The sequence below is a fragment of the Seriola aureovittata genome, chromosome 7, assembly GCF_021018895.1.
Source record: "Seriola aureovittata isolate HTS-2021-v1 ecotype China chromosome 7, ASM2101889v1, whole genome shotgun sequence".
In the NCBI taxonomy this organism is placed as follows: domain Eukaryota; kingdom Metazoa; phylum Chordata; class Actinopteri; order Carangiformes; family Carangidae; genus Seriola; species Seriola aureovittata.
This window is the reverse complement of record NC_079370.1, coordinates 3,773,536-3,787,466: the sequence shown is the minus strand read 5'-3', so window position 1 is coordinate 3,787,466 and position 13,931 is coordinate 3,773,536. Positions and strand designations below refer to the sequence as shown.

The 13,931-nt window shown below is 42.0% G+C and overlaps 1 protein-coding gene across 1 annotated transcript in view; it reads right to left on the bottom strand.

The window, feature by feature from the left end:
- si:ch211-113g11.6 (uncharacterized protein LOC559008 homolog) overlaps window positions 1–13,931 on the bottom strand; it is a 39,686-nt gene that overhangs the window by 15,629 nt on the left and 10,126 nt on the right. The window contains exons 4-10 of the mRNA XM_056380403.1: window positions 9,704–9,799; window positions 9,291–9,396; window positions 5,926–6,033; window positions 5,437–5,576; window positions 3,743–3,921; window positions 2,203–2,311; window positions 1,763–1,970 (exon numbers count right to left, since the gene is read on the bottom strand). Of these exons, the coding sequence (XP_056236378.1) occupies window positions 1,763–1,970; window positions 2,203–2,311; window positions 3,743–3,921; window positions 5,437–5,576; window positions 5,926–6,033; window positions 9,291–9,396; window positions 9,704–9,799 (946 nt within the window). The remainder of the gene's footprint in view (window positions 1–1,762; window positions 1,971–2,202; window positions 2,312–3,742; window positions 3,922–5,436; window positions 5,577–5,925; window positions 6,034–9,290; window positions 9,397–9,703; window positions 9,800–13,931) is intronic.

Sequence of the window (13,931 nt, the reverse complement as noted above, 5' to 3'; positions counted from 1 at the left end):
AAATGCATCTGCTTCGATCCCACCGTCTGTGGTCCCGAGGTGGACGCTGGCTCACCACTTCTACTCCTCTGATTGGTTTAGACTGTTCTAATGCAACTATCCATCAAGACGAGCTGTCTGTCTGTCTGCTTCACTCACTAAAAGATTAGATTATTTTAAGGAAGGGGGGGAGGGGGCTTCTCTCCATCATTTGCAGAGCATCTTTGAAATTAATTATGCAGATTGATAAACTTGATTCGTAACAAGCTTGTGAATATTTATAGCTGGTGTCCTGAAGCGAAAGTGATGCAATATTGAACAGGAGAAAAAAAAAAAGGAATGTGATCAAATCAGAATCATAAAGAGATCAGGGCGTCCATGTCTTGTACAGTATGTTTCTTTTCACAAAGCCAAGAGTGAGCATGGAACAACCTGATCTCCAGTACAACCTGTTCCTCCAGCTTCTGATAACTGTGACTCAAACTGCTCCAGTTTCTTTATAGGCCACCGCAGAGACCCGTGGCTGTTCATAGCTCTCCACCCTTTCCCTCCTATTACTGACACAGTTAGTAAAGCCCACAGCGAGGGGCCATCCTCCTTTCTTTTTTTAACACTACATTGTTTTTTTTGTTTTTTTTTTTTCTTCCAATGCGCTAAAAGTAGAACCAACCTAGAAAAAGCCTGATGAATGACAAGCACATATCCACAGCAGCAGCGGGGAAATGACACTCCGCTCATCTTTCGGTGAACTTCAGAGCGATGAGATGCACATATACACACACGAGCATATGACTCGCGATGGTTGCCATGGTAATCTCCCTGCGGCACAAGGCAATTTTTGGAGTAACTGCTATGGGCACCAGCAGCGCCTCAGCATCGCTGCTTTGATCAAACAGAAAGAGTCTAGCAAAGGCCAGGAATCATTTGAATGAGGCTTTGAGCAGAAGAGATTTTGACCTTTTTGCTATTCAGTGATTAAATCAAGAATTCAGGTGCATCTTTCAGCCATGCATTTTATTTTCTTGCGCTGTACAAGAGCATTAATCAAATGCCTGCAATGTGTTTTTACTCTGCTTGCCCATAGTGTTGTGTGGCTGAACTGGAGGAGCCTTGAGTTGTACGACTCACTTGCCCTGATATATACAAGTGCAAATACTTCTGAGTGTCTTTATCAGTTGCAGAGAATAGGATTTTTACCCTCTCTATTCACCTTTATTGCAAGAGTAACCAACTGACCGAAACAAGACAAGTACAGGAACATAAGGGAGATATAGACAAATGGGTCCTGCTTTTGCCTGTTGCCTGGATTTCTTTTTTTTTTACAACTTTAATCTTATTTTTGCAGTTTTGGCCACGATATCTTTTGGTTTTCATAACTTGTTCCGGCAACTTCACTGCTTAGATCTGGGATAAAAGCAACTGTGCTACAATGGAGTCAATTGGGGCAAGTAACATGAGCAGTAAGACCATCAGACCATCAGTTTTAAACAACAATTTTTGGCTGGACCGCAACAGCAGGGCCAGCCCCCTATAATCCTGAATGTCACCAACTGTCTGACTGACTGAATGATCATATTTCCATCATTGGTCAGTCAAGTGCCTCGTCACTGAGTTGTCAGAGCTACAGAGAGACCACATGAGATCATTGTGAATGGCAACTGCAAGGAGTAGTCTCGTATTCAGTGCTGAAAAAAGACGACCAATTCTCGAAATGGAGAGAGAAAAATCTGCTGCGGTTGATTTGCAGTACATTACACATACATGCGTATACATGCACACACACCTGTTCCGAGGTACAGGACGCTGTAGTGCTCATCATTGACCGCCAGCACGATGTCCGCCACGGTGTGTGTGATCTGGTCGTCTGTGGGGAGGTCAAGTGGAGCCACACCGACGGGCCGGATCACATCCTCAATTTCTGGGTAGTATCTGATCACCCCCAGGTTTTTGATGTCATTTTGACCTCCTGCTGTCGAGTTCTTGCGGACGCACTGAGGGGAGAAGTGATGTAATCAATTCAGACTGGGCTGGGAACTTGAATAAAATAAATCGCCCTCGGACAAAGAGCTCAAAATTGCTTTTTCTTTTATTAACTCACGCCTTTCAAAAATAGCTCTTCAATCTTTTCTCCTCTGAAATAAAGGCTGACTCATGCAATTGCATGTTTTTCTTCAGATTGGTGTGATTATAAAAAACACAGAAAGTCATGTTGGTTTTTCTTACCATTCCAGGGCGACTGCCAATGAACGGACTGCTGTAGCCCTTCAGTTTGCTTGTGGAGAAGGCTTGGTCAATATCTTCAATGGAGTAAGCGCAGATCACAGTTCTGCCCCTGAACAAAGGCAGAAAGAAGAAGAGTAATTACACCCAAAATAAAACCAGGGAAAGTTGTTATGAGGGACTTGCTGGGGAGCAACTAGAAATTCTCGACTAGCATGTTCTAGTTTCTCTTTCTCTTGGTTTACTGTGTGTTCAAACAGGAAGCGAAGTGAATGTTAGAAATGGTGTCTTTCAACTTGAGGAAAGAATCTGCAGGTACTGTGTCTCAGAGCTTTGTGAATCTGATATAAATGTACAGAGACAAGACGGAAAGGAGAGCGACAGCAGTGAAATAGCACAAAGAGATGGAGTTCAGTGAGAGGCTGAGCTGAACTGAAACACACACACACACACACACACACACAGTCAGAGCATCCATTGCACACCACACCATTATTATGAAGCAATGTCTACTTGATATCCCTTGTTGCCAGTTGCATGGGTCTTGCATTAGTGACTCGTTAAACCAAAGAGGTTTCCTTTATCTACTTTGAAAATTTCATCTATTAATGCACAAAAAAAAAGAAAATACTGCTTTCCTGTGAATCTCTGTGACCAGAGGTTCCAGCTTTTGGGGGCGACTGTTTTCAGCTGTGGAACCCCCCCCCCCCCACCCCCCCCACCCCCCCCACCTCCCCTGAGTGGTAGCTATACCACTATTTTAAAGTAGCACAGAAAGAAAATGTGCCAGTTTTTAACCTTAGGTATTCGGTCACCGACTGTTGGTTTCAGTCTGGTGTTCCGTTGCCGGAGGCGACGGCGGCTGACACAGATCATTTAACTGAAATTGAATTTTGTCAGATCTGTGACCAAGCAAACATTTATAGGCATCTACAGTCTGCTCCCCCTGCGTAGCTCGCTGCATAGCTGTCCACCCACACACACATAGCAAGGGCAGAGGATCCGACATTGTCTGTTGTTTGCACATTGTCATGTCTACGTTTAAGTTGTGATTTTTGGACTAGATTTGCAAGAACTTTATGGTCAGTTTTGTAAACTGTCGCTTGCAAATAGATCAAATAAAGCTGAAGTTAATTGTTTCTGGATTATGGTGTTTCTATTTTGTATTTGCAGTGAACAAAGCTGCACAACTACATAAGAAATACAGGACTACCAATCTGCCATAAGTAGTTAAACTTGATGTATGAGGTTGTAACATGATGTGCACGCTTGCATCATAAATATGCACTTCGGCTGATGAACCAAAGAGCGTATGTGTCGGTTGTTGTTCTCGTAAAACAACTAATTTAAAATGTGCAAAATATGACAAGTTGTTTAAAGTCCTTCTGCAGAAGATTGCACCATGTATTAATCTTACAGATTCTTCATCAAACAGAAACCTGATACTACAGTCTACTACTGTCTTTGTGTCAGCTTTGTGCTGCTGTGTGTTTCTGTTTTATTCTGTAGTTTTTAGCTGAGTAAGACGGATGTTCTGGCTCACCATGCGTTGGAAAACAGGCCATACATGACCCCGGCCCTCTTGTCCTGCGCTGTCAGCACCACGGCCTGCTTCATGTTGTTGTACTGCTGCTGAGTGTTGCCCGTGCCACACATCACCCGGGCCTTCATGAAGGTGGTCCACGAGTCTGCCAGCAGGCTTTTAATGCCCCCTTCATCCACCTGGAAATAACATACAAGAACTCTGACAACCAAATCCTACAGGGCAGCCAGGTTAGTAATTTTGAATTTTACTGTGTTTCACCCTGAAGAGATAAGACACTGACCCCCTAACTCAGGATAAAAGGACTCCTTTTCCCTCCCTTATGGGAATTCTCTGACATTTTGGTAGGAAACAAAAGAGATCTATCTCGGAGGTTCCGGTGCAGAAATTAGTTCAAGACGTCTGTAGCCTATCTTAGCACAAAGCAGTAGAAACAGCTAGCTTAGCTTTGTTATAGATGCTCTGCAGCACATCATGTAATTAGCAAAGTAAAGACATAGTGTTTAAACAGTGAGCATTAATGTAGCTATATAATGAACAGCTACTGCTGTAACCTAATTAGCACACAAACGGGTAGCAGGTAGAGGTTGCTAACTATTTCAAAGCTGTCAAAGCAAAATGAAAGTCCTGGCCAAACATACGCCTGGGTCCCCGGCCTGAGTCTGGCCCATATACTTCCACATCGGGGCAGATTCCGGCTGTTGTCCTCCAGCATTGGCGGAAGATTTTCTGTGTGTGTGCCAGAATTGGCCCAGACTTGGAAGTAGCATCTGATAATCATGCTGTATATGGGCCAGATTTGGGCCATGGAAAACAGGCATATACTGCGCCAGAAGAAATAGCCAGATCTATTTTGCAATATGGGACTGTAGGCCTTTTTACATGTGTGGAAATAAGAATTTTAAAATTGTGTATTAAAAAGTAGTTAGCATGTGCTTTGTAGCATTACTGACTAACAACAGGGTCCAGAGAGACGCATTCAGAACCTGCTGAAACCTCTTGAAAGATTCACCAAAACGTGTCAGCTTTGCAAATTTCACATTTAAATGTGAAGCTAAAGCCAGGCGCTGCTAGCTTAGCATAAAAAACTGAAAGCTGGGGGAAACTGCTAGCTCTGTGATGAGATGAGATGAGATGAACAGATTGACCCCCAGCAAGAGAGCAAGGAACTGTATGTTGAGAAGCATGTGACAAAATGTTGGAATATTCCTTAAAACAGCTTTATCTGTTGATTTGGGCCCCTGTGAATATTTCTCAAAATTAATTCAGGAGCTCAATCATCAGCACACAGAGCAGCAGGTGTTTTGCCTTTGACAGCTGATTAGGAAACACCTGCTTTGACATCACTGATTGGAGAGTGTTGAGAAAATGCAACATCTTAACAAAGTTTCTTGACAGTGAAGAAGAGTGTAGCAGCAACCAGAAAATATATGTTATGTAGCTTCACTCAGAGCATTTGGGATTTATTCAAACTTTGAAGCTTTAGATCCTTTAGGTCATTTCATTAGTAATTCACTTAAAACCAGTGGCTTTCTTTTGAAACATCACACTCACACAAATTCTCCAGGCTTCCAGAAAGTATTCAGATGAAACAATCTCAGAAAACACTTTGATAGTACTGCTCATAACTCATATATAAATATATATGCAATGGGAGGAGAGGTTGCAGGAAAAGGTTTTGGTTTTTTCTTTACTGTGCAGATTCGACCGATGCGGGCCCTGTACGGCTCCTCATCCACTCTGGCAGTCTTGTTGAGCTCACTGAAGAAGAAGTAGATCTCCTCCTTGAACTTTAGCGAAGACGGGATTATGGCAGCGCCAGCAAACTGTGGATCTGTGTGATGAGATTTAAACAAGTCAACAATTAACAAGTATCATCTTCTAGCGTAGTCTTATTTCATGATTACAGTCCATTATCTTATTTAAAGAAATACTATTGATATTAGTCTGTATATAAAGCGGATATTGTGAGATTGAACACAAGTATCTGATTTGCATTTTACTGATTTGCATTGTACTGCTGTAAATACCAGAACATTGAGAACCGACAGTGAATGCTCCTACATGTTATTTCTCCCCAAGGGAATGATAGTAGATGATTTACAGAGAGTTCCACCCACCAGCTCCATGTTCATTAGTCTAAACCTGTACGGTCTCTGCGTGACTCCCTTCCTCCTACTCACTCAGCAGCCAAATGTTCTCCGACTTCAGGAGTTTCTGGGTGCCAAACGTACGCCGGATCGAGCCGACGTGACCTCCCACCGACGACATAGCAGAATACAGATTCCCATCTGAGACGGTGAGGAAGAAAAGATGGAGAGGAGAAGAGAAAGGGTGAACCGTGGGCAAGAAAAGGCAGACAGTCAGTGTGATGGATGGATACAAGGTTCAGAGGGAGAGGGAGAGAGATTGGAGCGACGCAGGAGGGGGATTGACTGAAGCTGGAGGAGAAGAAGACACAGAGGGAGAACATTAAACACAGAGAGGCAGAGTGAAGGGAGAAAAAAGGAGGCCCCCGGAAGGCCAAAGACAGAATAAAAAAACAAGGGAGGAGAAGGAGCGCAAGAGGAAAGAAGACATCAAGGCAGAATAGCTGACTGCACCAATGAGCAGCCAATAATCACCATATTCTTATAACCCCCTGTTGAGCTCTTTCTCCATAGCAATTCAGAGGGGAAGCGCTTGAAATTGTGGCAGTAACATCTTAATTAGGACTGATTGTTATTAGAATGCTGCTCAACTCAAGCAAAGGGTCGGCTCGTTGCCTCAGCAATCGATCCCCATCCGGACGAGCATCCTGCAGCGCAAACTAACCTCTCGCTAATTTCTCAGTCCCTACAAACAATCCATCTGCATTAGATGCTTTAACAAACAGACAGTTTATCCGTCCCTCATTATGTGCCGTGACTCCTGAAAGGTTGGTTTGATTGGAAACATCTCTGTTCCGTAAATGTGGCCCTAAGCTGCTCGATAATCGCACAATTAGGAATCACACCCACAACATCCGCCTTCCATTCGGTCCAGTGGAGCTGGATTAGCTAAACATAAAGTTTTATTAGCGGGCCTGTGTTTTCACAAGGGGTAATGTGTGCCAGCATAGAGGGTATGCACTTCCACTTCTAGTTTGTGGTTCTGCCATCTGCACAAACAATGATTTGTAGGACATAGCAGACAATCAGTGTGGTCTGTGGATGTTGAATTGGGGCCAGATATTGAGTTTCCTGATATATATATTTATGTTCCTCGACGCAGGGGGAGTTACGGAGGTAAACAAAACCTGCAGGGCATGTATATGCAGTAGATACATGTTGCTATTTTAAAGAATTTGTCAGCATGATCAAAACCACTAGGACCTAAAAGGATATTCTGGTTTCCTGTGGACAAATAAGAAAATATCTTTAGATTTTTTTAGTGTTTTTTGAGAATTCTTTTATAATGTTTATAATATAACTTAAACTTGGTGTTGTTTCCCCTCAGTTTCTCTGACTGGACCAGCAGATCAATGGAGCTTTGTTACTGAGAAAATAAAGGTGACTCTGACAAAGTAAGGACCATTCGGGCTTAATAGACTGCAGGGCTGGCCGAGCAATGAGGGAAAATAAGTGAGACTGCAAAGAGGAAAGGACAGGAAAAAACCTGTGTACCAGGAGAGGAAGAGTTAGGTTTCACTCACATGGCTTTAAAAATAGTGCATGTAACTGCTGTAAAGAAAAAAACTTTCCCTGGGTGAGCATGTTCCCAGAAGTCCTTAAGTTTGGGCTTAGCCCCGAATTTTTGTTCCGCCCCTAACCTTAACCCTCACCTTTTACCCAAAAAGCTACTCAACTCACAGACAACATGTTTAATTTTTTAATGATTTGTGTGATCTACAAAATTTAAAGCACTAATACAAGTTCAAACTCAACATCACTCAGGCACAAGAAAACACGTAATGAAAAAAGGGTTACGTCTCAGTTCTCGTTCAAGGTAGAGAACATATATCAGCCTACAGCAGAGCACTACATAATTTATTAAAATCTGCTCGCACATCTATCTTGTGGAGGATTGGCTCATTAAATTATTGTGAAGTACTTTAGATAAAATCCTTCACTCATTTGCATGTTATGAATAGAGAGTGATAATATGAGACAGATCGCTCCTGGGAGCCCAGGACTCACAAGAGTCGCTCAGCTGCTCAGCGACACAAATGAGCAAAGTTAATATAAAGAGCTGAAGGTGGCTTTGTTCCAAAATAAGATATCTGAACAGGTGACACCTGAAACAAGGTGACGCTTTTGAAATGGAACTTAGTGAGACTACTTCATCCTTTGATTGTCCCCAATTACCTCATTCATTTCCTCTTGTAATGTAATGATTACACTGATTCATAGGTGGGCAGTGCTTCTAATTGGGAATAATCATACCAGCATATTATGATTGCAAACTTTTGTACCATTTTTTGTCAAATTAAAAATTACAGATACTAAAACATTAAATAAAGTTAAAACTTATCTGTAAATGTTATGTAATGAAAGTTACTGATATGATGTGCTGACTGTTTTGACTGATATTGTTTGTTGATGCCTTCAAAGACCAACAAATCATTGTTACCAAAATGATTCATGTGTGTGCTCCTAAATGACACCGATATGGTTAAAGTTTGGTAAGGTATAGGCACAAAAAGGACTTAGTTAGGGGTTAGGAGGGTGATGGTTGGGGTGAGAGCAATCTTCCAGAATTTCCTCCACTGAGGAAACCACTTTTTCAACTAAAAAAGCCTCTGACAAAGAAAGAGATAAGACCAGAGGACAGGTGGACTGGCCATGGGGACAATCAACTCAAATCCTGGTCAGCAGGTCAACCGTCAAAACATCCAAAAAGTTTTTAAAGGTTTTACCAACTCAATCAGTGTCTTTACCGGCTCCATCAGTGTCATTCATGTGGCCAGTCCCAGCAGATCCAAGGCTGAATTTCTTTCCCAGTCCGACCGTGGGGCCAATACTGGCTTTACCACGAGGAGAACCCTATAAGCTGCTAAAGGGCTCCAGATTGACTCAGAACTGGCTTCTTCTCCTCAATGTGTAAGTAACTTGATGGCAGCATAATATTAAATGTCTGTTTTCATTAAAGACCGGATACACTGGTCATGATAACGTTAGCTAACTAGCTGTCATCCTCATTATGAATTTGTTCAGCAAATGTTGCTATCGCTAGCTGGCTAACTGTCAGCATTGCTGTGGAGTATATCACAGCAAGGGGGGGTTGGGGCCGAACAGATGTCGGAGTTGCGGCCGATGAAGCGTTTGTTTTGGTCTGAGATGCTGGTGGTCTAGCGCGACATCTAGTGGCAGTGACGATAGTTTACAGAACCCTTAAAGGCCTCATGACATCAAACCTCCAGCTGCTTGTTGTGGACATCATAAGGTTTACTGGCATCAACAAACAGTCTTCCTTTGCTGATATTAAATCATGAACAATGTGTGATTATGTTTTGGACAGATTCTGTTTCTTTTTCCTCTTGGTTGTACTCCTGCAAGCAAATGTGCACTTTGACTCTTCTGTTTGTTACCTGCAGGCACGCTGATGGACCTCTGGGAAGGGTAGGGCGGTGAGATGTCAGAGGCCGCCGCTATGTGCCCGTTGCCCTGGACGTCAGTCAGCACAGTGTCATTTACCTGCAGAGTGTAGGAGACATTTCAGCCTGGAGGAAGTATAGCATTTTAAATCCAGTTTATTGCAGCCCTGGATCTTCATGCGTTTACATCTTAGTGATTTCTATGACAAAACCCAGCACTCAGTTACTTTTTTGCCACCACATGGATTTTAAGAAAACTTATCATTGGAGGCACTTAATGAGTTAAAACATCCTCCATGTTAATAAATAAGTGGACAAATAAATACATACTGATAGCGATTGATTTTGAGATTGTTCAGGCTCAGCATAAGATTATGTAGCAGCGTTTTGTCTTAAGTAACTCTTACCAGCATCCAGCACCTCGGGCTCCCAGCATTTGTCCCGCATACTATGAACGTGTCGTTTACTTTCTGAATGACTGTGATGAAATTATCACACTCCAGCTGTGGGAGAAAGAGCGCATGAGTGAGAGAAAAAGAGAGGGGACAAAGGCAGAAAATGAGTCAGAAACAAGGAGGGAAAGGCAGGAAAAACACACAGATTGGGAGAGGGGATTAAAGATGCAGAGAGGCAGGGACGCAAAAGTGGAGGGTGTGTGCAAGACTGATTAGAGAGAAAGAGACGGCACAAAGGGAGAGACGAGACAAGACGACGAGCAAGGGATTGAGAGGAAGGTGGAATAGAGGGCTAGAGAAACAAAGCAAGTCTAAAACACAAAACAGATTACGAGAGAAAAAGCGGATTGCTCAGAGAGAGGGAGAGAGGTATAAGAAACATTGGAGGCAATCCATGCTCTGATCATTTTTGGCAGACAGGACACAGGAGGCTTAGCCCTGCAGTACAGCACTGCAATACTCCATATGCATCACTTATTCATTAAGTACAGAAAATGGACTGCTTTCCCCGAGACATTACTGAATGGAGCATGAAAATGAATACTGAGTACAACCCTTAAGGGGTAAACTGTGGCTTTAAGTTGTGACGGTGGCTCATGTTGAAAGTGCATCTTTGGCAAAAATGTGCTAAGTGGCTTTTAGAAAAGAGTCAAATCACAGATCTTGATGGAAAAGCAAACTGAAAACAAGTAAGTCAGTAAGTGCGCTGACTCCAACAAGCAGGACTAGGGCTTGTGTAAGTGTGTGTAGGTGGATATGTAGGTGGATGGGTAGGTGCATGGGTAGGTGGGTGGGTAGGCTGAATATCTTTTATTTTGTGTAGGCAAGTTTGTCTGTTCTTACTTTGTGGACTTCTGTTCTTTGGAGAAATAGTTTGGGCAGTTTTGCAAAAGGCCATCCACATTTCACCAGGTGCTTTAAGAGCAGAATTAAGGTTTAAGGTTTGAGACTGACATATGCTGTCTGACAGAATAACAGATGAGTTGGCGTCACTCAGGCCAGTAACTCTTGTCAACTGCAAACCTGTCTCTGTGACTGGGGAGAAGTTGGTGTCAGGTTTTCTTTCTGATGCATCATGTTGTGTTATTGAAGGACAATGCTCATTAGATTACCAACCCGGTATCCACAGGAATTACATCCATATTTAATCATGCTGCACCGGATTTATTTGCATTTTCTGGGTGGGGGTTGGGCATGTAGCACATCTGACTTTAATGCAGGAGACCGGACTTTGTATCCCAATTTACAGACCTGCAATTTTGTTTGTTTTTATTAACTGTAAGCACAATCTTTCCATATCTTTAACCACTCTTCTAATTCCAACCATATCTGCTGTAAAGATCCCTTTTTCTTCCATGTTTCCTCTGCCTTTCTTCACCAACCATACTTCCTTTCCTTTCCTCATCGCCGATTGGCTCTTGTTTTCACCCTTACCACCCTCCCAATTTACCTGATTGAGTTCACCTGGTCACTCTATGGTTATTTAAAGAGTTCACTCCCACTCATCCATTTTTCTTTTCACCTTTGCATGGGGTGGTAGGTCTGATTCAGCAGCCCATGTGTGTTCTTCCCCTTCATGTTTTAGAAATGCAATTACTGTGAGATTTAAAAATAAACCTTTGGTCAGAGGATTGAATGCCCATGAAAATTTAATTCTGAACCTCCTACTTTACGATACCCAAACCTTGACCATACTGTGGTCAACATGCGCAGATATTGTAGAAACTGGGATTTCTTAATATGTTAGTATGGAAATAATATTACTTTGTCATTGAAGGTAATCTGGGGTTTTGCAGACTCCTCCGGTATCAACACGCTTGCCTCCTGACAAGGTCAGAATACACGGATGAACATGTATTGTTTTAAAAATTGACTTCCAGTGATTTAGTCTTGTACTTCAATTAAGATGAGAGACTTGTGGGAAACAAATTTGGTCAAAATCAAAGCAGGAGACTCCCAACTGAAGAGTATTCATTCCTTTGCTGCCAGTTTTTCATGCAATCCACAAATCCAAGCCAAGAGAACTTTACACAGTCTTGACAAAGCTCCACTAGAGCTACAGAGGACGTTATACAACTGTTGTCACTGGCTGCATGGTTGAGAGTACTTACTGTTCTGTACAACTACCCTTTTTTTTTTTTTTTTTTTTTTTTTTTTTAGCAGATTTCTCTGTAGTTAATCTCAACCTGAAAGTCATTCAGGATCAGGCCTTTTAGACGTAAGGCAAGATTGAAGGAGCGTATTTGCCCTTGGTGTATTTGCTTATTGCTCTCACCTTCTGAATACTCTGTGTGCTCTAGACAAACTGGAGCTGAGGTGGATAGTCACAAAACACCGTGGCCTTGACGATAGTTTAGAAATAAAGTCTTATATATCAAATTAGGTTTGCTACCCACTGTTAAGTCTCCGTCTCACTCCGTTGGTAATGTTTTCCACAAACCCCGTGGCTGTCTGTCACTGAAGGATGCTTCCTCCTGTCCTTCATTCCCCCTTCCAAGCCGGGGGTTTGCTTTATTGGGGAAGATTTACTGCATCGCTCAGAACGATCTCATTTTCCACCATCTGCCTCTGCCAGGCTCTCTGCAATCTTCAGCTTCGTTTGTGCAGGGAAGAAACTGCCCTCTTTGATTTGTTCCATAACTACAGTGCCACTTAATACACACAATTGTGGTGGGTTTTCATCTTCAATATGTGTGGCACTTTCCACCAGGATTTACAGAGAGATTAAAAAAAAAAAAGTTGTCATCCCACCTCCTTTTTAAAACGAGTCTGCCTACAAACCAATTCTATACACTTAGGAGAGCATGTGGTTCAGAAAAAGAATTCAGAGAGAGAGAGCAAAGTGAAATCATGCAACAGTGCTTTAAAGATAAAGGTTGTGCAGATGCAGTCTTAAGTCAGCGATTCTCAAAAGCAACAAAAGACTCTATCCAGCAAAAAAGGGGAAATCTACCAGACCATAATGTAATGGTGTTGAAAAAACTGAAATGAGTGATAGAGGTGGTGACATTGAAAAATCTTTATTGAAAAGCAAATGGCTCAGAATATACACCCTTTAAAACTTTATACCCTAATAGCCTGAATAAAAAACACAGTCTAGTAATCTTTCTATAAAAGGTTTTGTTGCTTTTGGATCAAGATATTCACTGTTTTATGAACGGCTGCCTGATATCTACAGATTAGATGCAAGAATCATCCTCTAAGGTTGTAGATATTACACAGACCCTTCCTCCTTTTTGTTTTAAAGTCTAATGTAAACACATAGAGATGCTATTTAGCTGTTTTTAAATAAGCACTTGAATTCAGGTGATCATCATGGTGAAATTTCAACTCTTATATCTGGACATGTCCTTTTGCGATGGCAGAATGGCAGAATTGCATCTAGTTAGCGTAGCCACATAGCATGACCACATGTGACCTGCAATACTGATCGGTTTGCACCTGATAAAACTATGAACTGCATGAATTTTAACCGACAAGGGGTCTTAGGATCAAAACATCTATAGTGAGTGCAAGAATTTTAAACTGATTATTACCTGATATTCTCCAAAACAGGTACATGGAAATGCACAGGCACTTTATTCTGTAAATACTGTTACTGTTATGGCCACTGCCTACGTATATGGAACAACTCCACACACGTTCAATCGGCACATGTGTAGGTGCATGCAGTCCATGTGGTCATGACGACACACACACACACACACACACACACACACACACACACACACACACACACACACATGGACCTTCACAGATTCACAGCCTTACTTATGACAGAGAACAGGTAATTATATTTCAATTTTACATTTGGCCAAGGAGATGAAAAATTAATTTCCTTTATTTCGCCATTAAGAAAATGCAAAATTTGACCCTGAGTATGAATGGAAAATTACATTCAACGATCTAGTTAATTTCCTGTAATTATATAACAGCATTAAAGTTAAATTATTCATCTATGTAAAGCTGGCAAATGGTCTTGGTACAGTTTTTAAACACCAAGACATCCACTTCTCCAGCCAGGCTCAACCTGTTTTTGTACATTCGGATTTCTTTATTTTCTGTGACAAGCCGCATATTAAGCAGCACTGCATCCTGCACTGCTCAAGATTATTCCTCATCCTCTGAGCACTCAAAGCTTTCCCACACTATCAGGCTCATTTTAATTTGAATATTGTAA